The sequence below is a fragment of the Montipora capricornis genome, chromosome 2 (genome assembly GCF_036669925.1).
Source record: "Montipora capricornis isolate CH-2021 chromosome 2, ASM3666992v2, whole genome shotgun sequence".
Lineage (NCBI taxonomy): Eukaryota > Metazoa > Cnidaria > Anthozoa > Scleractinia > Acroporidae > Montipora > Montipora capricornis.
In genome coordinates this window covers 27,909,757-27,934,756 of record NC_090884.1, presented here as the reverse complement: position 1 = coordinate 27,934,756, position 25,000 = coordinate 27,909,757, and the positions used below count along the sequence as shown (strand labels likewise).

At 37.8% G+C, this 25,000-nt stretch overlaps 2 protein-coding genes across 2 annotated transcripts in view; one reads left to right on the top strand and one right to left on the bottom strand.

Moving 5' to 3' along the window:
• LOC138039246 (HAUS augmin-like complex subunit 1) overlaps positions 1–9,275 on the bottom strand; it is a 10,228-nt gene extending 953 nt beyond the window's left edge. Inside the window, exons 1-8 of the mRNA XM_068885454.1 lie at positions 9,131–9,275; positions 5,424–5,598; positions 4,269–4,401; positions 3,023–3,157; positions 2,740–2,863; positions 2,583–2,648; positions 863–934; positions 198–245 (exon numbers count right to left, since the gene is read on the bottom strand). Of these exons, the coding sequence (XP_068741555.1) occupies positions 198–245; positions 863–934; positions 2,583–2,648; positions 2,740–2,863; positions 3,023–3,157; positions 4,269–4,401; positions 5,424–5,598; positions 9,131–9,181 (804 nt within the window). The 5' untranslated portion in view covers positions 9,182–9,275. The remainder of the gene's footprint in view (positions 1–197; positions 246–862; positions 935–2,582; positions 2,649–2,739; positions 2,864–3,022; positions 3,158–4,268; positions 4,402–5,423; positions 5,599–9,130) is intronic.
• Positions 9,276–9,299: 24 nt separating this feature from the next.
• Positions 9,300–25,000, top strand: part of LOC138039232 (AP-3 complex subunit beta-2-like) — a 59,405-nt gene continuing 43,704 nt past the window's right edge. Inside the window, exons 1-8 of the mRNA XM_068885438.1 lie at positions 9,300–9,474; positions 9,609–9,684; positions 12,351–12,425; positions 12,583–12,678; positions 15,266–15,361; positions 17,152–17,216; positions 21,662–21,728; positions 22,387–22,569. Of these exons, the coding sequence (XP_068741539.1) occupies positions 9,389–9,474; positions 9,609–9,684; positions 12,351–12,425; positions 12,583–12,678; positions 15,266–15,361; positions 17,152–17,216; positions 21,662–21,728; positions 22,387–22,569 (744 nt within the window). The 5' untranslated portion in view covers positions 9,300–9,388. The remainder of the gene's footprint in view (positions 9,475–9,608; positions 9,685–12,350; positions 12,426–12,582; positions 12,679–15,265; positions 15,362–17,151; positions 17,217–21,661; positions 21,729–22,386; positions 22,570–25,000) is intronic.

Genomic DNA, 25,000 nt, shown 5'->3' with positions numbered 1-25,000 from the left:
GAAAAACAGTAAAGCAAAAATGTTAGCAAACAGAGAAAGTGAGAGTCAAACAGTTAAGGGTAGAAGTGGTGAAATTACATGTAGGATGCCAATGACTATAGTGTTTGATTCATGCTCACTCTGCAATGCACCTGTCAGAACTTAAGTTGAGGCAAATGGGAGACTGCACAAACTCTAACAGTATTATCAAAACATACCAACTGTGCCTTTGCTTCTTCCACCAGAACTCTGGCCTGAGAAATGTCCTACAGTAAAATAAAATAACAGTTGTTTGTTTGTAATGTTATAGACTCACAGTATACTTTCTGGGCCAATTGGTTTTACACTTCTGCACTCATCAGTAACTTTGCACAAAAGAAGGTATAAAGAAATTTAAGTGGTCATCCAAGGAGATAACTGTGTTGCATTTTGCCCCTTTTAATGTGCAGATGTCTCTATAATGTGGACAATGGCATTATGTTGCAAGCAAACGTGGTTGTTGAAACAGTTTTTGTTCCTTAATTCTTGGTATTTTTGTCTCTGCTACCTCTCTTTTTTATAGTCATTCTCATGACAATTTTATTTATCTTTGAACACAGCATTACCATACATGTGTAAACTGCAACTGTCGTTAAGTATCTGTTGCATCCTTGTTGAAGTTTTGTGCTACATTCCAGTCCACTTTTTCCATTTCGCTAGTTTTTAGGATGGTGTCCCTGTTAGCTAAATACCCCTTAACGCATTCACTCCACAGGTGCCCCAGGATGTCTCCAGTTGATACGTAAAATTGTCTGGAGGTAGACAGAGCGGAAACTGTTAAGTGAAACTCCCAGGAGTCTTGAAATGGGTTTAAGAGAACCTCATTTTAAAACCATTAACTTACAGGTGGAAGACTATGGTATATTTCCAGTTTGTCTTTGACTGGTTTGATTTTTTCCTTGATAATTCTCACATCCTAGTGCCAAATAGAAACAGTAGAAGGTTAAGAATCGTGAGCACTTTATACCATGTAGTTATAATAGTTGTTTTGGCATGTGATCATTAAAATTACTCAGTCTATTTTCAGATTCAGAAAGTCTTCATTAAGAGCCTATCTTATTAGCATAGTTAAGTCCGTTAGCTTTGCATAACTGAAGCCCCCTAGGCAAACACTGTAGATCTCTTCCAGGTGTTTTTAATAAAATTTGAAGTTGACAGCTGGTTGTACGTATACAAAACGTGGACTTCAGGTCCATGGACCACCCCTGTGGACCCAGTCCATGGACTCACTTCATGGACTACCCCTGTGGACCATCCCTCATTTTCTAAATTCAAATTTATACATTTTACAATTAAGCACTAATCTGGACAATTTAAGAATTAAGGAGCCCAGTTGACTAATAAGCATTTTTACATACCCAGCCCAATCAAAATGTTTTTGAGTATCGGTAGTAGGCAAGCTGGCTATAGTAATAGGCAGCAGAGGCCAAAGGTGGCTGCTTCAAAAGGGCCAGAGGCCCTTGTGTGCTAGGGGGATCTGGGGGCATGCTACCTTGGAAAATTTTTAAAAATATTGGCTTCAAATGGTTGCATCTGGTGCATTTTCGGGTAAACTGAGCTCCTATTAGATGGCATTAAGATAACAGTAATGAATTAAGAGTCACACAAGACCTTCAGTTTTCAAATTCAAGTTAAATTATTCTGCCAGAAACATTATTGGAAAAAAGGATAACTATAGTACAAGCAAGTACTTCTCAACTGCAAAATGAGAAATTCAGTTGCTGAAAGTTGCATTAATATATCATAGAGTCAGTTAAACTGAAGGCTTCAGATCTTCAAATCATTTGAGCTATATATAATCTCAATGCAAAGCTATGGGTTTCCAGGGCTACATACTTGATACCGTACGAAAAAATTTAGAAATTTGCAGAGTCCCTGCGCCAACATCACAAGATCATTTGGATGCCATCTTGTTTGTAACCGCAACAACTGTGACCACTGACAATCCATTTGGCTCACTTTCCCACGCAATGAGCGCGTTCCTGCAGAAGCGATCGTGTGCGGCTAGGGTTTACCTGGTGTATTTTTTAGTTACAATTTGAACTGAAAGTTTAGAAGAGGCCTTATAGCCAGAGAAAGGATGAAGGCTAGCAGTATGCAGTCGAAATGTAGTGATTAACAACAACTCAGTGTCTGTCTAGAGGATTCAGAGCTACCTTAAAAAATCACAAAATTAAGGTGGCTCTGAATCCACTAGACAGAATGTTTTAAACTTTGCAGAAAGTTTCATCATGCCCTTCTAATTACTTTTTAGAAATAAAAAATGGGGGTTACTGACTTAGTTTTTGAGATATAAGCAACTAAAGACAAAATAAAGGGTGTTAATTTACAGGGCTTGCCCATTGCTAGTTTTACAGATGTACCCCATAAATAATTTTATAAATTCTAATGTTGTTTGTCATTTGCGAATTTCCGCCATTCCTCCTTTTAGGATTTTGGGTGATTCTTCTGTCATTCCGTCCTTGAAGGTCGCCCCAGTTCTTTAAATTATGGAATAAATTGTACTTTCAATCCAAAAAAATCTTTGTTTTGGTCTATTAGTGGCTCCAACCAGTGAAACTAACCTGTGATTTCTTGACAAGGGGGCCATGGAAGATACTTGAATCCAACTGCAGTTTTCCTTGATATTCCTGGAAATAACATTTGAAATGAAAACGATCAACACTAACCAGTACTTTAGTTTATGAGAAACATAGTCATTTCCCAGAAATGAACAGTAACCTCAAGTTCTTTGTTGATTTTCTCATATTCTTTGCATTTCAATTTCACAAATTCAGTCTCCGTCTCATTTTTTGTCATCTTAGGAGCTTGAGAGGCAACCAAGTCTCTGACACCATCGAGAGATCTAAACAAGGAAAAAACAAAAAGTGTCAAAAAAGTTACAACATTTACACTCGTCTGGAACTTAATTGGTTCTTCTTCTGACTTAATATACATGTACAGCAAGGCAAAATTAATGCACTTGCTAATGTAGGGTACAGGATTTAAGATAAATGTCTCACACCTTTGCAGGTCAGAAGCATCACTTTGAGCCTTCTTTGTTTTTATTAGAATTCTTGAAAGAAGCTGCTTTTCCTCAGAGTTAGCATCAACTGCAGCAGATAAAGCCTGACTTTGTTCTGCAATCCCTAACAACAAACTTATGATAATTGAATTTGTTTTAGATAATCTTTCTGACGGTAAAAGACTTTTTCTCATCATAATTGAGAAAAGTAGTGGAATTGACAAGACAATAAAGTGCTTTCAATAAGATTTGAAGCACATGCACTACCCAGTGGAGGTTATTAAAAAGGGGATGTTCGCGTGTGATCTTCAGTGACATTTGATGATTTTGATGACAATGCTATGTCGGAATAGACAAATGGAAAATGACTGCAGCATAGCATGTACAGGGATAAAATCCAAGGGGAATGTATAAATCAGATATAAGTTTACCAATGAGTCTCTAATTCCTTTACTTTGGTATCATTTGTCCACAAGAAATAAAGCTGGCGATTCACAACTGGCGGGAGATGGGTCTTACTGAAAGCAATGACTAACTCAGTGACGTGCTGGAAATAACAGTCGGTCAGCAGACATTGTCCGACCAAATTTTGAAAATATCCGGCCAATTTCACATTATGATCAGACACGATGACCGAACATCTCACCAGCACATCTTGAGTTATCTTCTCGAAGGTGTTGTCAGTCAATAAATTATGTCCGATCCAATTTGTCAAATGTCTGACCAAAATGAAGATTTGAAAGGACATATGTCCTGTGAATAATGAAAAATTATTTCCAGCACTGGTGACAGTCTAGTCCATTACGTGTAGCTCTTCATTGAAACCAAGCAGCTATCATTACTTTCATAATAATAATAAACTTCATTAAATTTTAATAATTATGATCTTTAAATGTCAATTGTATTGAATGCTGGGGGAGTAATAATAATTTATCACTGGGGACACTGACAGTGTCACTGATAGTGTCCAAAAATCAAATCAACTCTCACGGGTCGGTTTTTTTAAGGTGAGGGGAAAACCAGAGTACCCAGAGAAAAGCCTCTAAGACCAGAGTAGAGAACAAACAAACTCAACCCACACATGATGCTAAGTCTGGCAATCAAACCCAAATCACATTGGTGACAGGTGACTGCTCTCACTGTTGTGCCATCCCTTCTCATTAAAAATAATGTCTCTCCCTTAATTTAAGTAACGGTCAGTGCTGCACCTAAAAAATGTGGTAACATTTCTAAATCCTTTGATTACCTTGATGTGGAACAATCTTTAGTTTCAAGCAACAGCGCAACAGAAGCAAGGGTTTTCAAACTTGTTCTTCCTGACTGGGACATGCAAGACACAGGTAACCCAAGGTGTTCAGTGATCCTGCTGAGTCTTTCAGCTAAAAGAGTGTCAAAAAAGTAATGACAGCAGGTACACAACCGAGATGAGAATTTTTTTTTTAAAGATTATGCTCTGCGAAGTTACAGCTGATCTTGAATAAGCAGGCCACATTTTGGAGAACCAATAAAAACTGCCTACTACACTTTTTGCCACGTTTATGTACATGTAAAGTTTTCCCCCAGACCTTGCTGGTCAATTCTGGGAAGAATGACCCTCCTTTCTTGCTCAGGACAGGTGATACAAAACAGAATGATTGACTGAAGAGCAAAGCAGAGGCCTTGGAACTTCACAACTACACACGTGTAAATCTTTAAAACATCCTGTCCAGTTAACATTTTGTATACTGTCTGCTTTTTTACACTGCATAAACGTTATTCACAAATTTATATTCATATTAACCTTTTCACCCTTGTAAGGGCCACTGAGACTTAGTGATTATACTCTGTCTAACACCAGACAATTTTACTCATCAATGGGGAACCCCACAGGAGTGAAAGGGTTAAAGTCTAGTGTGCACATCTCTATTTAGCTTCTTCATGATCGAAACTTCAAAAGAAAGTGTAAATAGAAATCAAACAGTCAAATTGACCCATATCTCTTTACAACAAGCTCGGTCGGGATGTTTCTATTCTTTAAACTTCTGGAGCTGTGCTTATTTGGAGAAATTTGTTAAGGACGGTGCCTACTATTGTTATTGCGCATACAGTATGTTCTGTACATCTCCAGATTCTCTGGTTTCCTACCAGATTTTCTCGTTTCCTACAGGTGGTGCTTACTAATCTTGTATTTTTACATTAAGATCCGCTTTCCTCACATATTCAAGAACTACCCAAAAATACTGTTGAATATATATCAGTAGGCACTGTCCTTAAAGTGGCAATGCTGTGCTCTCATTATATGATGACATTTCCATGTTTAAAATAAGTGCACTAAAAGTCAATGTTCATTATAAATTTGTAATGAAATAGAAAACAAAGTGCATGTGAACAGTATAAAGTAGAAACAGCTTCTTAGCTCTACCTTCAGCAGCATATTCAGTGGACTTTTGAATGTGATCTTTTGTGATGATTGTGGCATGTTTATTCTGCTCTTGATTTCTGCTGGCAAGATTTTCTAAAATGCTTAAAGTAAAGTTGTTGATTTCAAATTGTGGAATTGAATCTTCACCAAACACTTGTTGTAGCCAGGAGAAAACCTGTTAAAAAAGGAAAAACACGAAAACATTGCGGGATATTACATGTATGTGTGGTGACACCCATCCAAGAAGCAACCCCAGTAAACCGGGATTAACTTCAGTGAGAAGCACAATGAGACTGCATGAAGAAGGAAAAGCAACTTGACTGGTTTTTTACTGTGGGGTGGCTGTTCCAATGGCAACCCCAGAAAAATCTCATTTAACCCATTGACTCCCAGGGGTTCCCCGTAAGGCGTTAGACAGAGTAGAATACTAAGTCTGGCCGGTTTAGGCCGGTTTAGACGTCACAGGGTTAACGCAGCAGAAAAGGGCAAAGTATATACAGTTGACTGCCGATAACTTGAACCCTCGCTAACTCGAACCTCGCAGTATCTCGAACCAAAATCGATTTCCAATGCATTTCAGTCATACGTCAACTGCAATTTTACCTTTGCTAACTCAAAGCAATAAATCATTTTCGTTTCCCTTAAGGTCATTCTCTTTACGAATTATTCTTACCCTCCATAAATCGAGCCACGTCCTTCAAGACGTATGTGACAAATAAAAACATACAGTGTACTCTATTTCTCAAAAGAGCAAATTGATGAATTCTGTAGAAGTAGTCTGACGTTGGTCGCTGCAAAGTTCGCAGTACCTCGACTTTAATACATTACTTCTCTTGCTGCTTTGCTTTGTTTAGTTTCCTGTTACATTACGTTCTGAAGTCTACAGTAATTTAGAAATGAATTGTTCCATTTTCACGTGATCATTAATTAATTAATTAAAACCCTTTGACTCCTAAACCGGCCTAAACTGGCCAGACATTACTCTGTCTAATGCCAGATGATTTTACTTGTCAATGGGGAACCCCCAGGAGTCAATGGGTTAATTAAGGGAAATTGAAAAAGGTTCAAGTTAATTTGGGGAGTTGAAAACAAATTACCAGAAATAAGGGAAAGTGGTGTTTACTGTTTTTTGATTCATACAGTATGTATTTTAACCCATTGACTCGTTGCAGTGGGACTTACATGTAACAGATTTTAGTCTGTCTAATTCCAGATGATTTAACTCTTCAATGGGATTGGTCCAGGGCAGTTCAGGTGTCAATGGGTCAATTAAAGGTTCAAGTTATTGGGAGTTGACTGCAGTTTCAATCAGTCGCGTGTATAATAGTACTCGGTGCTTATTAACACTATCTCAAGAAGTACCTGCTCGTATCCTCAAAATATTATCCAGATACATTGTATTTTGTAAGACCTATTAAAAATGTCGTTTCAATTTTTTTCACTTCCGTGCAGAAACCATTGTTAAATTACTGCAAGCATTATTTTTGAACATCTCTATACCCCTAAGCAGCATTTCTACAATTTAGATAAACTAGTAAAAAGTAAATTATTTACTCTCAAGAAGTTATTTGACAATTCTAGATTTTACTCTGTGTCTAATGCCAGATGATTTTACTTGTCAACAGGAGCTGATTTAAGAATAAAAGGGTTAAAAGTAACAAACAAAAAAAAAGTAGAGTGAAGGGGGTGGGGTGGGGAGAGGAATATGGCTAATGAGAACTTGCATCAGTTGAACTCTTTGGATTAAAGTGAATACTGCTCCTCAAAGACCAATTTCCACTTGAAGGGTTACTTTTTACTATAAAGCAACCTCACTACACTACAATAATAAATTTAATAATAATAATAATAATAATAATAATAATGATAATAATAATGATAATAACAATAATAATAATAATAATAATAATAATAAAAATAATAATTTAATATTATTGATGCTGGAGACAGTCTTGGGAGATGGTGTCAACTAACATAAGTTTATAGAGCAGAGTTCACTGCAACCATTCTGAAGGTGAAAAGGAGTAAAAAAGGAGCACTAAAACTTAAAAGATGTAAAACATGATTGACTGCACATTTCAAAGTAAAGCCAGCTTGATAACTGTAAACAAAAGTACAACCAAAACAAAACGAGTTTGCTCATGTCAGCAAGGTTGCTACCACTCACAATGCCAAGTTGACAACCCATTCGTTTACCAGGAATAATTTTTGTCACCATCAAGATTGCATAATACTGCAGAGTTGTGTACAGCGTAGATGATGACTTTTACAATATTCTAATTTTTTAATGTTTTGTCCCTTTCCAAAGAGTCTCACTGACCAGATGGAATGACAATAGGGTTGTTTATATGAGAGAAAATAAGCAGCGGCTTACTCTGGCCACGGCTTACATAATTCCTTTTGTGTATTGAGTATGCTGCGGCCAGAGTAAGCCACGGCTTATTTTCTCTTGTATAAATGGCCTTAATGTCAGCATCTTAGGCCAAAGACTTGTCATCTTTCTCAAGGGCACACATCAGTGGTTGCATCACAGGTAGCCCAGACTCGAGAGTAAACAATTATAAGGAGAGAGAGCTCCATAGTAGCTTTCTCTACTTGTTCTCTCTTGTATATACATCTAATCACTGCTCGCCTTGACTAGCTATTGCTACCTGCGAGCAGTGCAGATTGAAAAATGTATTATATAATGAAATTCTACAATAAACTTGAACTTGAAACTTGGATTTGTATGGGAATCTCGATAACAAACTGAATTAAGATATTTACCCACAAAAGTTTTCAATAAAAAAGCCATACTCAATCTTTGTGGCGATGGCAGCCACACAAATAGATTTACTTCTCCTCGCCGGAGTTTGAGCGCGACTGATGCTGGAGAAGTGTGATTTTATCGGCGAGATGTGAGGTAATCTAGAAATTAGTTGCCAGCCTTTCCTTTATTTAGGTACGAGTGACAACCCAGGAATTTCAGAAGTCGCTTAACTCGCATATTCAATCAGGCAAATAACCACATAAAAACCGAGAAAGTCACAACGACACTAAAGTACAGCTTTTTATTGACAACTTTTGTGGGTAAATATCTTTTTCAGTTTGTTATCGAGATTCCCAGACAAATCCTCATAATTTTTTTACCCTCCGAGTCTGGGCCGCCTGTGGTTGCATCAACACATGTGAGCCATGTCACATTGTCAAAATTATTGTCACTGTGATTGCCAGCACACCAGTGGGACACTCATGGGGCATTTTGTCGAATGAAGAACTAAGATAAGCAACCTACATGTATATAGCTCCCTATGAGCTCAGAAAGCTCAATCCGACCGGTGTTACGGAGGTTGCAGGCCTGGTTTGGTCCCTTCCTAGGCCTCTAATTTTTCAGTTGTTCTTTTGCCCATACTGTAGCCAAGCAAGTAGTTTATCACCTCCGTCGACTTGGGCAAATAGATACTTTCTCACACGAGTCATTACAAAAAGATTGTTTCTAAACAAAAACGTTTTCCATTAACGTTGTTGCATCTTGCTTCTCAACATTTAAAAGCACATCAATTTATTCAGTTTCATTTAGGAAGCTTGAAAAGAGTGGGATGTACCGTTTATACAGTATCTAAGGGTTACACGTATACATGTATGCCCTGAAAAGTCTCAAAACGACCTCAGGAAAAATGAACTTGGGAATGTATGTGTGCTAACTATAATGTGAAAAGCTAACTCGCCTTGTTGTGCTTTTCTAGATCGCCCTCTACTGTCGCTCGATTGACATCCATCCAGGAAACTTCCCCATGAATCACAAGTACAAACAAATTCTTGAAAATGGCGGGTCAAGTTGTTTTCCCATGATTCCTTTCTTCGAGGAGTCACAAGAAGAGAGAAAGACTGGAGTCAAATCAAGGAAGCACTGCGACCGCCATGTTTGATGAGTTGGTGCGTAAGGTCAGCTGATCCTATCTACAAGCTTTACTTCCGAGAGAATTATGTCTTACAACGCCGAAAGACCAATTGGAGAACGTGATGGTCCTGAAACCACTACTGGTGGATTTTTTTCTAGCGATTTTCAAAGGTAATCTCGCGCGTTTTCTAGTTTGATTTTGCTGGGGTTAAGTAAGATACGTACAGTTAGTACTTACCTACATACAACTGTACAAGCTTTCTGTTTAGTTTAAATTTCATTTGAAATGTTTTGTGGAATTGCAGGCATGATGATTTAAAGGCAATGTTAGATGGCTCAAAGGACAACCTTAAACTTGACGCTATGAAGCGGATTGTAGGAGTGAGTATCTATCCATCCTGGACGACTAAATGACCGTGTCTTTCCAAATTAGTATCCTATTCTTATGTAGGATCCTGATTTGGATTCTCCTGCTGGAAAGGATCTTGATTAGGATCCTGGTCCAAATCCTATTGGAGATCCTATGAGTCATGTAGCAGGCTCTCATAACGTGTAATGTGATTGGCTCAATACCCAAACCCAAAAACAAAAGACTAAAAAACAATTGAAACAATGACTTAGACTAAAACAATAGAAGCTGTTTACAATACCAAACAATAGCAGGTTAAGAGAGTTGCTACACTACTGGATCCTATAGGATCCCACTTACAAACTGTAGGATTCCTACCATGGTCAGCACCCAACTACTCTAGCATATCACCTGCCTTTAGTTAGAATTGGTATAATCAGAGCAATTCTAGGAGCACAGGCTCATTTGACCTGGCACTGTGGATGAAAGAATGAATCGTCATGGCTTGAACTTGCGACTCACTTTTTGCCAATGTGACTAAGAATCAACTGTTGGCGACCAGATTTAGAAGTGGTCAACAGCAGGCAATTCACCTTTCTCCCATCATCCGTTAACCTCAAGGAAAATAGCCAAAACAGACCTTGCAAAGTTTTTGTCACACTATTCACAAAAAATATAGGTAATTCCGTATCCCTAATTCTCTGTGGCGATGAAATGAGAAGTAAGTGGTTACACCTGCAAGTTGCCAAAGAACTGTACCACAACGCCAGATATTACAATATTTGCAACTCATGAAACAATCCAGAATTCTGGTTAAAACTGCGAGACGGAGCCTAGTATGACCACAAATGTGACCCTTCACGCAAAAAGGGGGCTTATGGGTGAAACTTTTTCATGGTCATGGTGTGTGAATTTCAATTTTCACAGCATGAATACGCTGTGATCACTATACGATAAGAAACTTTCACTCTTGGCGTGAATCTAATCATGCCGTGAATGATCTGTGAAATTTCACGGCATGAAATAAAGGGTTAATGCTGTTGTGAATGAACGGAAGCCCTAAGAGAACTGACAGGAAAAGGAAGTGTATGGCATAGAGGAGCACATGTGCATGATGAGCATGTGCGATAAAAAATGGAACCTTTGTGGAGACTAGAAAATATATCCTGTTAAGTTACAGTGGACTTTGCCAGAGGAGAAGGAAACATTGTAGTCGGACAACTAGCTACTGTTTATTGTTCTTTCTTGTACTTTGAACTAGTCTGTACCAATACTTAGTACAAAAGCTTATTCAAATGTTGGACGTTGTGTGACAAAGAAACAGAGATGCGATTATTGCTAAAACGTCAATATGTGTGCCTTCGCAGGGCATATATATAATTTTCAGGTATATTAACATCAGTTTATGCTACCATAAACCAAATTAAAAATTCACGCCGTGAAATTGGGAGTGAAAAATAATATTCACGGTGAGAAATTGATCAGAATGTTCAGAAATCAGTCACACCATGAAAATAATCTAGCCTCTTTTGTTTACCTATGCTGTCGCCATCTTTGACACTCAGGACAAAAAGAATGCCTGATCACAGGGTACGAGAAATCTGTGAAAGCTGATCTGAACGCCATTATGAAGCTCAGGAAAAAGTAAATTCTATGCCCAGCAAGCCACAAAATAATTGCAAAATCGGTTATTTTGCTGGTGATTTTTTCATACATTTACACTGGAATGTTGACATGACTGAAATAGATCACGCGCAAAAATTAATTTTTGGGTTGGCATGTATTATGGAATTTTTTACATCGTTCCAGTATTGATGTTTGTAATTATCGGTTACTTACCGCTTCTAGTGCATTTCTCTTGCCATGCCGTGCAAATTTTCAAAAATAGTGAAATTGCTACACCGAGGATAAATAATGCTACATGACTCATTATGTTGCAATTTCATTCCAATCACTTTTCAATCTTTTGTGCAAGCGAATAAAAACTTTCCACGAAGTTATAGAGAATGATTTCTGGTACACCAATATTGCCAGACTCTTTGGTGCCAAATGTGTCTGTTTCTTATGTATGTGTTATGGTTCAATTTTTCAATTCATTGGATTAATTTTATTTCTAAACTAGTTCAATATTTTTTAAACTGGTTCATTTTTTTTCAAACCAGTTTATTTTTTCCAACAACTGTCTGAAAAGGGATTTCATCTTTTGGGGTGTGGTTGAAAAATAGGGGCTTGGTTTTGGAAGAATGAGTCCTGTTAGCATACATGTGTTAGAGTGTTGGCTTGTTTGGCTCAGAAGTGGTTGGCAAACGAGCCAAATGAGCCGGCTCGTTAGTGGAGTCTCTAGGTGGGGCCCTACAGTAAATTCTGTAGTTTAGCCCTAGGATCTAGCTGCTTCTCAATAATTTTATTTGTGTAAGAAATGTGGTAAGATTAAGAGGAAGCTTGTGGGGTTGATTTTGAAAACAATGGACACAGATAAGAATAGCTGGTCCTATGAAATGATAATATTAATTTTGGTGAGGTCGATATGTACTGGTAACAAGTGAAGATCACATTCAATCTCACTGACATTGATTGGACAAGTTGTTGTGCACCCAAATGGTTACGTGAAATTCATATTTTTCTATTACAAAATTTGCAGTGCACAAGCAGTTAGTTAAGGAGCCCTTCTTTTTCTATTTTTTTTTTAACTATTTAGATGATGGCTGATGGCCGAGATGTGTCTGACTTATTTGCAGCAGTGGTGAAAAATGTGGTTTCTAAGAATGTTGAGGCAAGTTGCTTTGTCTGTGTTTGGTCATCATGTACATTGGTACACTGTATGATAATCTGCAAGGCATTGAAAGCTCAGTTGTAAGTCATGATACCAAAATAGTTAAAGTTTTGTCTCTTAAGTTCTTAGAATAAGGATAATTTGATTCACTCAACAGGTCAAGAAGCTTGTTTATCTGTATCTTGTTCGCTATGCCGAGGAACAGCAGGACTTGGCTCTTCTTTCCATCAGCACGTTCCAGAAAGGACTGAAGGTTTACAACTGTTTATTTTCTAGTTTCAGTAGGGTGTCAATATTCTTCATGGAAAAGTGGTGTTAGTAAAATAACAACAGTAACAATGATAGATTATTATTATTATTATTATTATTATTATTGTTATTATTGTTATTGTTTATTAATCATTCCAAGAGGATTAACTCTTTCCCTCCGAAAAATAGTACTTAACGAATTTACCATGTCTAATTCCTGGCCCCAGTTTTTCAAAGGGTGGATAGTGCTATCCACTGGATACAACACTATCCATTGGATAACTCAATTGGTTATCTGGTCGATAGCGTTATCTACCTTTTGAACAACTGAGGCCTGGGGCCGGTTGCTAGAAGCCTGGTTAGCGCTATCCGTTGGTTAAGAGGTATCAAAACGTATAGGTTTCCATGGTATTTAATGCCGGTTAGCACTAACCGTGCTTCGAGCAACCCGGCCCAGATGATTTTACTCATCAGTGGGAGGCCACTTTAGGGTTGAATGGGTTAACATCTACATTTAGGTCCAGTCAAAAACTACATGTTTCCTTTAACCCTTTTCCTCCGAGTATGTTCCTTAAGGTGGCTTACTACATTTTTCCGAAGAAAAAATCAAGATTTTGAAATCTGTGAAATTAAAGCAACAGGATTTATTCTTAAGTGTTAGTCACTGCAATTGATGTAAAATGTGAGTTTACCTAACAAATAAATGCAAATCAGGGGGAAAATACTAAATATAGTGGCCAAGCTCCTGGAGAGGGGACTGGAAATTAGACATTTCAAAGGCTTTTTTCTCAAAAAATTCCGGATTTCCTTAGCAAGAAAAAAAATGTAGTTAAATCTGTGAGACAGTGTTTGAAATCACAAATAGCGAAACTGTTGATTTTTGTTTATTTTGATAATAACTGAAAAATGGACGGATAGATCATTTTAAAAAAATGTTGACGGTTTCCTCTTTGACATATGTGACCTTTCACGCGAAAAGGGGGCTTATGGATTTCATAGTGAACCGTGAAATAAATTTCACGGTCACGGCCCGTGAATTTAATATTTCACGGCGTGTTCACTATTGCTCCAATTCTTTTCACTATGCTGAGTGAAAAAGTTCACGGCGTGAAATTGAAGACCGTGAAAATAATGAAGTCACGTCGTGGACTCACTCATGTTCACGCCGTGAAATTATGTTGCTATGCCACCCAGAATAACAGGAAAATTTCGTGGTCTGGTTTTGGAATTAAAATTGCGGTAAACAAGGAAAAACAATGTTTTGCTTCGGAAATCGAATAATGGTATTTTTATCTTCTCTTGTGTGAAAAGTTTTAAGTTTGTATGGGGCGCCGTTTCGTTAATTTCGGCGAAATCGAAGTTGGTACGATTATTTTGCTTTGTTGATGGCACGACGATCTATAATTTGGATGAAAATGTTTCATGACGATACTGACACGAATTACGCTAGCGAGCAAAACAGTTTATTTATTACAGTTTCTCCAATAGCATAAACAATCAAATACACTGAAAAAAATCAGTGTAGGAGGAGAGGGAAGCATCCAAAAGCGCACTTGACACCATACGAGGGATTCTCCTCAATTCTGCATAATCAACGTTTGGTCAAAAATACGCAATGAAATTGACATCCCCCGATCAGGGTCTGCGGCCAAAAATGCTGTCACGTAGGTTAAAAAAGGGATTTATCCGCTGAGATTTTGCAAACTGAACAGTCCTTTTTGGGGAATAATGTTGTTCGATTTTCTCGTAAAAATTTACGCGCTGCTCGCTGCCTCGGATTCTAGGAAAAATTACTCATACTATGTTTGGATTTAAGTGTATTTTGAGCAGTTAGTCGCCCCCTTTGGCGCACTTAAATAAAAACATACTATTAAGCGAGTTGCTGTGATTTTCCAAGTTGCCCCAAAGATTAATGCTCATAATTCATTTATGCTTGGTGATCTCGGAAACAGGTTTGGATCACTGCTCGTCCTTGCCGGTAAATGCTCAGCACTCACATGCTCGCAAAATCCAGTCGCCGGCGTGCATGTTGTTTCTTCACTTGAGTCACGTGTAAGTCAACTTTACAGTAGACAAAAATTAATGATCATCAAAGGGTTCACGTCAATGTTTCTTTGACACTCGAAATCTGCCAGAAATACAAACCCAACGTATTGATAACGAAATTAAATAATTTTGAGGAAGACTTTTTTTTTCCACGGCGTGAATTTTTTCACTGCGTGAATTTTTTCACTGCCCAGCGTGAACTAGTTCACGGTGGTATGATAAATTTTCACGCCGAGTTCACGCTATTTTAAAGGAATTTCACGGTATTTCAGCTTGCTTTATATAATTTCACGGTTGTCTGCCGTGAAATCGGCATGATCGTGAAATTTTCATAAGCCCTCTTTTCGCGTGAAGGGTCACATATTGTATACTTAATCCCAAAATTTTAACCCTGGTCGTATGGCTAGGTTTTGAGAAAATCTAAATCTAAATCTTTTTGCTCAGAAAACTGTACTAAGCCACCTTAAGCTCAGTTATCATCAAATCGATGGACAGCTGAAGATGTAGTAATAACTACTAGTGAATTTAATATTATTTCTGTGTAGGATCCCAACCAGCTTATCCGTGGGAGTGCTCTTAGGGTGCTGTCTAGCATCAGAGTTCCTGTTATTGCTCCAATTATGATGTTAGCCATAAAAGAGGTTTGTAGTAGCTCAAGCTTTCAACATAATTAGCGGTCTGTTATTAAAAAAATTAATGAACTTGTAAAGTAAAGTAAAGTAAAGGCACTTTATTCAGTGTTCTACACCAACTTTCTTACTAAATTTGCCCTTTGGGCCACCAGTTCTGTTTTTTGGTTGCCCATGGCTTTTTTTCGGTTGCCCACCTTCTAAAGGCCTGTTGTCCATTAAAACTCAAAAGAAGCTTGTACATGTAAAAATGTCAATTTTGTGTAAAATGTGTGTAAAATGGGTTTTACAGACCAATGCAACTCCTGCTGTATGTCCATTGTGTTCTAGTAGCCTTGAGGTCACAGTTTTGCTTTGACAAGCATTATCTTTAAGTGATTTTCCTTTTCTCTAAATGATTGAGGGAGAGCCCTTGAATATCTCTATGACATTAGGCTGTTTTGAATTAAACACCATTTGTCCAGTAGTATATGATCTTTGAAAGCCGGTGGAAATTGTTTGGGCCTCCTCATCCTTGTTTACCAAAGGTAAAGAGAGGTTTAACCCATTGACGCCTTGGAGTGAGACTCCACAGATTTTACTCTAACACCAGACAATTTTACTTGTCAACTGGGGATGTCCTAATGGTGTTCTACTTGGAAGCAAATTCTTGTCACAGAGTCCCAGAATTAAACTCCGCTCTTGTTTCCAATTCACAACATTATAAGAGAAAGATGGCCTTACCCAAAGGAAGTAATGTTATGAAATATTCAAAAATTAATATTCTGTTAGTCAGTGATAAGGCCTCTCACATTTTTAAACACCTACAGAATTCTGAACATTGTTGCGCCCTGTGTTCAGTAGACTGTTTCCATATTTTAGATCACGCCTCTACGAGTTTTCAACTTAAGATAAAAGAGGCTATTCATATTCAAAGACAACAACCTCCTTTGAATCAACAATTACATCGTGTAAATCTAAAACTATCCTTTTAATTCTCACATTGTCGCGTTTTATGTACATTTCGTTGTTACTAGCATAATTAGCACTTTCTCCTGTACTTAAAAATTCAACTTCTAACACTTTGTACATTAATCAACTGAAGATGATAGAAGTTTCTGTCAATACATGTCTTATAAACTTAAAAGTTTTGTCATTTTCTGTAAAGTTCAGACTTGCCTGCTAATATCAAGATCCTTTGGATACATGTAAGACTTTTTGTATGGGAAATGTCTCTTAATATCAGTTACATGTAAGTGAGAGTAGTGAGGGCTGAGTCAATTTTTTTTTTACAGAGGTCTTGGTTGGATGTCAGAAATGGTTTTAAAAATGATGTATTTCACAATACTGGTGGACGAGATTAATGGTGACATTAACTTTACATCTAATATTTCGTGGAATGAGTGATAACAGGGTTCTAACATTGCAATAAGAACACCAACAAAACACAGTTACCCTTTATGTTCTGCAGTTCAATCTGCTGTATAAGCAGGGGTAGTAACAAATCTGGCCACAGTTGTTCAAACGATGGATAGCGCTATCTACTGGAGAAATCACTATCCAGTGGATAAACTCTAGCAAAACCAATTGCACTATCCAATGTAGAATGATTTATCTGGTGGGTAGCCTTGTCCACCTTTTGAACAACTGGAGCCAGATCCAACCAATGCAAATTAACCATTTTGCATCAGTCAACAAGTCATCGACAGGCAACCGACGTGTCGGCCAACAAGCAAAAACATGTCGGTCACACACAGCCAAATGAATGTCATTGTGTCAACCAGAACAGCCATGAATATTCTTCATTGTTCTTCATAACACAGGGTGTTGCTGACATGTCTCCTTATGTGCGTAAAACTGCTGCACATGCTATTCCTAAGCTGTACAGGTATGAGTTAAGTCTGTTAAGAAAAGTTTCGTGTGATGTTGTTTGGTTCCATATCGCATTGCCTTCTGAGATGTGCACTAACTGTACAACATCACATGAAACTTTACTATTCTAAGAAAGTGCCAGAACAAACTCGATTGTCTTATTAATTTTGAAATGCTTTTTATTAAGGAACTGAAACCAACACTAAATAATAATTATACAGTGTGTACAGTGTGACTGAATCCTTGCTAAGTTATTTATTTAGACAGTTCTCAAGTGCATTATCTTGTTTAATATTCAGTTCTTTTAAGCTCAATTCATATTTCAATTATTATTTCATTGTTTCTAGGTTCCTCATTCAATTTAATCACATTTTACATTTGTGACATTCTCATCCGCTTTTTATACTGTTACATTTAAGAATAATTATAATTATGTACATGCTGATTTGATCTTGAAAATGATGCCGGAGAGGTTAAAACATCATTTATTTTTACAGTTTATCACTGATTTAAATTAAAATTTTATTACTAATTATAAGTCATTATCAAACAAACTACTTATCAGTATTCAGCTGTATTTCTGCAGATGAACTGCAGTTCAAAATAATAATAAAACGTTGCACTTGTAAAGTCCACTTAGCTGTTATTCCAGGTCTTGTGATTTTGATAAGTCAAAACCTGGCTGAACTGGTCTTCTTTGATTGACTGCTGGGGAGTATAATATGAAAGGCTGTGTACTTAAAGTGTTGAATGAAGCATGTTGAGATTGAAGATCATTGCTGCCAATAATTTTATTATTGTGAAAGCTCCTGGTACTGTAGCATAAAGTCTGAAAAATTCAGGTACAAACAGGATTTGAATCCATGATCTCTTGAGGTACCAGAGTGCAGCACAGTGCTGTAGCAGAATTTTGAGCTACCGGTACATAACTGCGATGATCTTCAATCTCAACATGCTTACTTCTGCAGTTCAAATGTATGTGTCTTCCAGATAATTATACTCTCTAGCACATACTAGTTAATTTTTTTTAACTAGGTAATTTTTTTTTTTAACTAGGTAATTTTTTTTTTTAACCAGTTAATTTTTTTAAACTAGGTTTTTTTTAATCAACTGTCTAAAAAAGGGATTTTCCTTTTTTAGGGGTGTAGTTTAAAAACAGGGGCTTGGTTTTTTAGGGGGAATGAAAAAAGAACGAAACTCTGCTCTTCTCCGTTCTACTTGTCCTACCCGTTCCTCATCTGCCCCCATTATCCCTATCCTACCCCACCCTTTCTTCACGGATCTATTCTCCCTTATCTTCCAGTTACTTCCCCTCTTGGATATCCCTTATGCCCACACCCTTCTAAAGCACTTCTCACAGACAATCCATACTTGTCAAGACTTATTGTTTCACTCACCCGAACTTGAACTTGAACCCCTATCTCTGGATCTCAAGCAAACGTCTCATCATAATTTATAATTAAATATTTTATTAGTCATCCCAGGCCACTCTCTGTCCAAACTTTAATTTATTCACATTTGGACACCAGAGCCATGCACATGTTGTAAATCTTGTAGCACTGATAAAATGGAGAAGTCACGCCAATGCAATAGCACAAATGAAATCGATTTCTATGGAGAAATACAGGAATTGAAAAGATTTGCAAATAACTTGTTATTCAAAAGATGATTTTTACAGGAAGGGCAAACGTTTCTTGAAAGAAAAACAGAGAAGAAACCCGGCCTGTCAGGAAACGAAGATCGATCTGAGCAGAAACAATTAACAAACTGGGAACATCAGATGATAACTTAAAAGAAATGGGCTTACAGCAACGGCAAACATCAAGAAAGTAGCTCTAAAATGGGAACTGTTTCAAATCTTGTCCCAAGTACATAGTCGAATTTCTCACAGAGGACACAAGTGTGAAAAACAGTAGTTGCTTTTAGGAAAAGTAACTGATATAAAAAAAAACATTCTGCCCGAGTAGTGACCAAGTTTGGAAAACTCCAATCACTTATTTCTCCCACTAGATTGGATCTGTAGCATGTAAACAGGCCATTTTGCAAAATGAGTAAACAAATTTTCTTTCAAGGTAAATTGAAGTTTATTCATATTGTAGCAGTACCAAATAATAATACCATTGTAACGTTATTGTAATGTAGTTACTTTCCGGTAGTATACTGCTCTTGTTAATTGAAAATCTGAGAGAGAAATATTTATCAATCTTGTATTAAACAAGTTATATTTCCAAAGGAATCATAAAAAAATATCACTATTTTTTCATTTCAAAAAGTAGTCCTACTATGTGAAAGACAAAAAAAGGGTTTAGCTCTGAGGAAGGGCTAACAATCAAAATGCCAGCTTTCAAGTTTCTTCACAGTGGTCAATTTCCCATATCAACTTCACTTGATAAACCCTTTCTTTTACTTCACTTTCCCACCGACACAGCACCACAGCTTCTTTACAATCTAACCCCTTTATCCTACAAGTGAAAGAATGCTTTACTTCCAATAACCAGGGACCAATATTCTTAACCCAATGACCAAGACAACGGTTGTTTTAGACTAAACACTTAAACACTTCAGATAATTGATTACTCCAATCACTACAATACATGCCAATCCCATGCATGGAATGCAGTGTCTCTCACTTGTACACTGACTGCAGACTAATCCTAACTCAGTTATTGAAAGCTAACTATTTTAAAATGGTTGCTTAGACTTAAATACTGCTTATTAGCGCTAATCAAATGGGTGCTCAGACTTAAATACTGTTTAATATCAGCAATATTTATGGACAGTCTGCAGTTGTCATGCGCCTTCTGGTATGCTAACTGTTTCAAAGAAAATGGTGCGTAACCCTAATCACTAAATTGAAAGCTTAACCCTAATTCCTAAAATGCAGGCAGTCTCCCTAACCTTACATGAAAGCTAATCATTCAAAATAAGTGCTCAGTAACCCAAATCACTCAGCTGAGCATTTGACCTTAATCACTAAAATTTGTTGGCCTTCAATAGCACCAGAGAAAAAAAGTTTACCCAGTTTTTGAAATTTTTACCTAGTTAAAAAAATATTACCTAGTTAAAAATAAAATCACCTAGTTAGAAAAAAACTAACTAGTTGGAAATAAAATCACCTAGTTAAAAAAAACTAACTAGTTGAAAATAAAAATTAACTGCAACATAGTCACTAAAACATGGAACGACCTAAAACCACCTACAACCACGTAAAACCAGCTACAACCACCTCAAAAACATCTACAACCACTCACAAAGAATCGAATACCATCTTAAACAAGCCATAATTGTATAAAATAAGCAAGACGACAATATCTTGTTACCATTTAGCCAAAAAAATCCGGATGGCATGACCGTGGCATAAAGGTATTTGTTAAAAACAAATCAGATGAGAATAGCGCTTTACCCTGCATTCCATCCCGTAAACCGTGCTAAAATCATGAGAAAGGGCCTGGAAACGAAACAATCCTCACGAATTTCCTGAATTCCGGGAAGTGCCGGCACTCTATTTCCCGGAATTTGGGAAATTCGTGAGGATCGTTCTGTTTCCGCCCTTTACAGGATGGAATGCAGGGTAAAGCGCTATTCACATCCAGTTGGCTTTTAACAAATTCAGAAAATCACTTACCTTTATGCCACAATCATGCCTTCCAGATTTTTTTGCTAAGTGGTAACCACATATTGTCGTCTTGCTTATTTTATACAATAATTATGGCTTGCTTAAGATGGTATTCCATTCTTTGTGAGTGGTTGTGGTTTTTTTTTGAGGTGGTTGTAGATGGTTGTAAATTTTTTTGAAGTGGTTGTAGGTGCTTGTAGATGGTTGTAGGTGGTTGCAGGTGGTTTTAGGTGGTTTTAGGTCGTTCCATGTTTTAGTGACTACAAGCTCATTAATGGGTAGAGCACTGCACCGGTATAGCAGCTAGAGTTCATGGCTTTTAATCCCATTCAAGCATGAATTATGTATCAGGCCTTGCTTTCATTACTGTTAAAATAGCTTTTGTAACTGTGATGATCTACAGTCTTAACATGAGATACAAGTCATGCAATTATGCAATTTAGGCAAATTAAAAAAAAATCAACCCTAATGTACAATTGTTTAAAAAAATTAACTCTTCCATTGACTACAGATTTTTTAATCATTATAGAAAAAAATCTTGTAAGAAATATATTAAATTTTCATCTTGATGTCTAAGAGTCTGTTCACACTGAGAAACAAATTGTGGGGGCACAGACATTCACAGTAGAAACCAAAATTAATTCAGCCAAAAGTGCTAGGATATTTACTCTGGAAATGATAGTGAAGCAAGCGATGCATGGAAACACAGTGTGAATGCATTATTGTGTCTATTTTTCACCATGAAAATCTCTGACCAAAATGCCAACTGAAGAAAACTTCATGTTACTTTTTCATCATTCATCAATATTTAATATGGAACTTCTCTTGATTTGTATTTTCTACAGTTTGGATCCTGAACAGAAAGATTACCTTATAGAAGTTATAGAGAAACTTCTTAAGGACCAAACCACGGTAAGAATTTTGTAGCCTGCTTCCTAACAAGCTTCCTTATGGTATGTGATTGACCTGACCAACGAATGGTCTGCTACATGTATGTATGCTAAGAAGTACAGTAATAATTATATCAAACTCGAGAAGGAGTGTTTCATCGGATATCCAAACACAGAGAAGCGAGTCGAAAAACAAGGCTGAAGGCCGAGTTTTTCAACTGATTTCGAGGTGGTTGGATATCTGATGAAACCCTCTTTTGAGTGTTTGATATTGCTTCTCAAAGGAATCAGTATTTTAAGAGATAGTTGGGATCAAAGTTGTTGAAATGTTACGCTAATTAAGACCATACATTATACAAACTTCCTTCACGGTAGTGATTTCTTTTGTTTTTGGCTTATGAATTGTTAATGAGTTTGAGAAGGGTGCATCAAAACTCCAAGTATCCTGCAGTTGGATGTACTGGTATTAGATCTTAAGATAAAAACAATTTGAGGCAATTTGGTGCAAGGTTAACCTCTTTTATACATGTAAGACCTGTCACAACCAATGCCCAGAGTGCTTTTTGGAAGGAAGCTGCTGAGGTACAGTAGAATTACAGTACATACATGACAGTCAAGGTGAGGAAAAAGTGTCAAAATTAGTGATAATTAGGGCTAATATATGACTGTATATTGTTAAGCTTGTTGCAGGTAGTGCAGTGATGGCTTTCGAGGAAGTTTGCCCCGAAAGGATTGATTTGATTCACAAGAACTACCGCAAGCTGTGTAACTTGTTGATTGACATAGATGAGTGGGGACAAGTAGCAGTGATTCACATGTTGACAAGATATGCCAGAACACAGTTTGTTGATCCAAACAAAGAGGTAATGATTTTTTTTCAACAGGGATGGTTATTAGAAAGCACTGTACAGTGTCATGTATTTTGCAGACATAGTTCATATCAATGATCGATTGCTTCATCAATCAATCAAACAGTTGGAAGACTAAATGAATGAGTGAGCAAATTGCACAATCAACTCAAAATATATTGATAGATCAATTATTGATCATCAGTTAATTGAACAGCTGACAGATCGAACAAGTGAAAACCACACAAGGAATTTCATGAGCCATTCTAACAAAGGCGTCGTTTTCCAGCTGGACTGGTGACCAAACCCTACATTGTTGTTAGTGAAGTACCATAAGCCTTCGAAAATAAGCCCACCTATTCCCCCCTGAAAAAAACCTATCTGAAAATAAGCCCCCCTAATTTTTAACAGTCAATTCCTTCCAGTGACAATCTCCAATGGAATACACATCCATGGGGGTGTTTTGAGGATTGATACATGACAAGTTTACCGTAGTCATGAGACAACTTGCATGCAGATGTTGCTTTATGATCAAGTTATGATCAAGTTTGAACACAAACAAGAATCACCAGTGTTTACAAGTTTACTGTCCTTTTCAAATGTCTGTTCTCACTCTTGATCTGTTTTCTTGTTTTGGCCGAACACAGAACTTGCAAGGCAGTTCAGTGCCACCACCTTAAACCCACACTCTCTCTGGTGCTCTGTATTTTTCAACTGTTATTTTTGGTTGTATATAAGTTATAGTTTTGTCCTTTAGCATGACATTTTACTGTCTGATCAGTAAAATACCATTAATGGGAATTTGACTCACAATACAATGTAAATAAGTCATTCAAAGTACACCGTTTTTATGCCAGCAGACAGTGTCTAGCTGTAGAAGCTCAAGCGAGCAGTCCAAGGTTCACTTTGCAGTTCTTTTGCACAAAGCATTTGCCTGTTACTAGTGATTTGTCAAGTTTATCATCATGGCCGTTACTTGCCCTGTCTTTGGTCACTCACTGGCACAACAAGATGATCTCTCCAAACTCTCTAGCAAAGTCCTACAGCTTCAGTTGCAGGCTCTTCACTTGCCTTTCTTGAGTTCTGAAGTGTAACTCTTCACCCAACTGAGAAGAGCCATAGCCAGGTATACCACCACCTCGACAGTTGGAAAATAATGAGTCTGAAAGACCAAAACCCATAGCCAATGTTCCACTGCAACCTCTGCAAATAGTCCCAAACTCATTGTCCATGAAAGCTAGCCAGCCATCAGTTCAGCCGTAGCAGATCACCAGCGGGACATCTTCCTCCCTTGACAAGCTTTTCATGGACTCTGGCGATAGAACAGCTAATTCTCCCAGACAGCATGCCATAAGTCCTGTCCAGTGTGCTGCCATTAAGCAAATCGTCACAGTATCCATCACAAACGCATTGGCCACCCTCCATGTCTACATCACACCATACAGCAGACCCTCCCACAACTACCCAACATCCTTCTGCAAGCCTTTCCCAGCTAGTAAACCACAACTTGGAATACAAACCCTACATGGTATGTACAACAACCTTGTGTTGTTCTTGTTGTTGTTACCAGAGAATTTATACCAGACCCAGACCCCCGATCTTCGGCTGACCTTGGACAATTCAGCCCCAGATCCCATGGGGTCCCTATTATATGGTCCCCAAACGTAAGTCTGTCTTAGACACTTTTCATAAATGGGTGGATGCCTTTACAGCATACATGCTTGTGTTAATCACGGCCTACCCATGGCAGGCACTTGAGCTCATAAAACATCAACAAGTTGTAAGCCAGGTGATATCCAAATTTAAGGGCATGGTCTGAAATTCGTATTACCAACAGTTCTGACGCCATGCTGCTTACAACCTGTCCCTCAGCTGGGATACCATAGATCTGGAGCTATGGACCGTGACCTTTTTGGGTTGAGCTAAGCCCCACTGTAATATTTGCTCCAGTCCCTACCACATTCAAGGCGATTGTCCTTCCACTGACACCAACAGGCCAATGTGTGTGCTTTGACTCCAACAAGTCCTCAGGGTGCCAGTGCCACAAATGCAGCTACCACGTGTTCCACCGCTGCAACTCAAGGAGCCATGCCACTTCAACCCTCCCACAGCAGCCATCCTAAGGCAAATGACCACAGCAAAAAGTAAAGTGGAGCAGCTTTGGTGTCACTGGATGCCAGTTGCATTCTCACCCATCGACCTTGACCACCTCAAGTTAGAATTAGATGATCACCCAGATCTTATCTTTGTATTTAATTACTTAGCATGCTCAAGGAAGGCATGGGCATTGGTTATTTGGGCCCTCCCTCACCCCAAGTTTCCCCTATAAACCTAATAGTTATCTGCAGTTCAGCACCCAGAGGTGGTTGATTCAAATTTGACTAAGGAAGTCAACCTGTGCAGGGTTGCAGTACCTAACTGCTCACCCCCTCTCCCTGACTTCCAA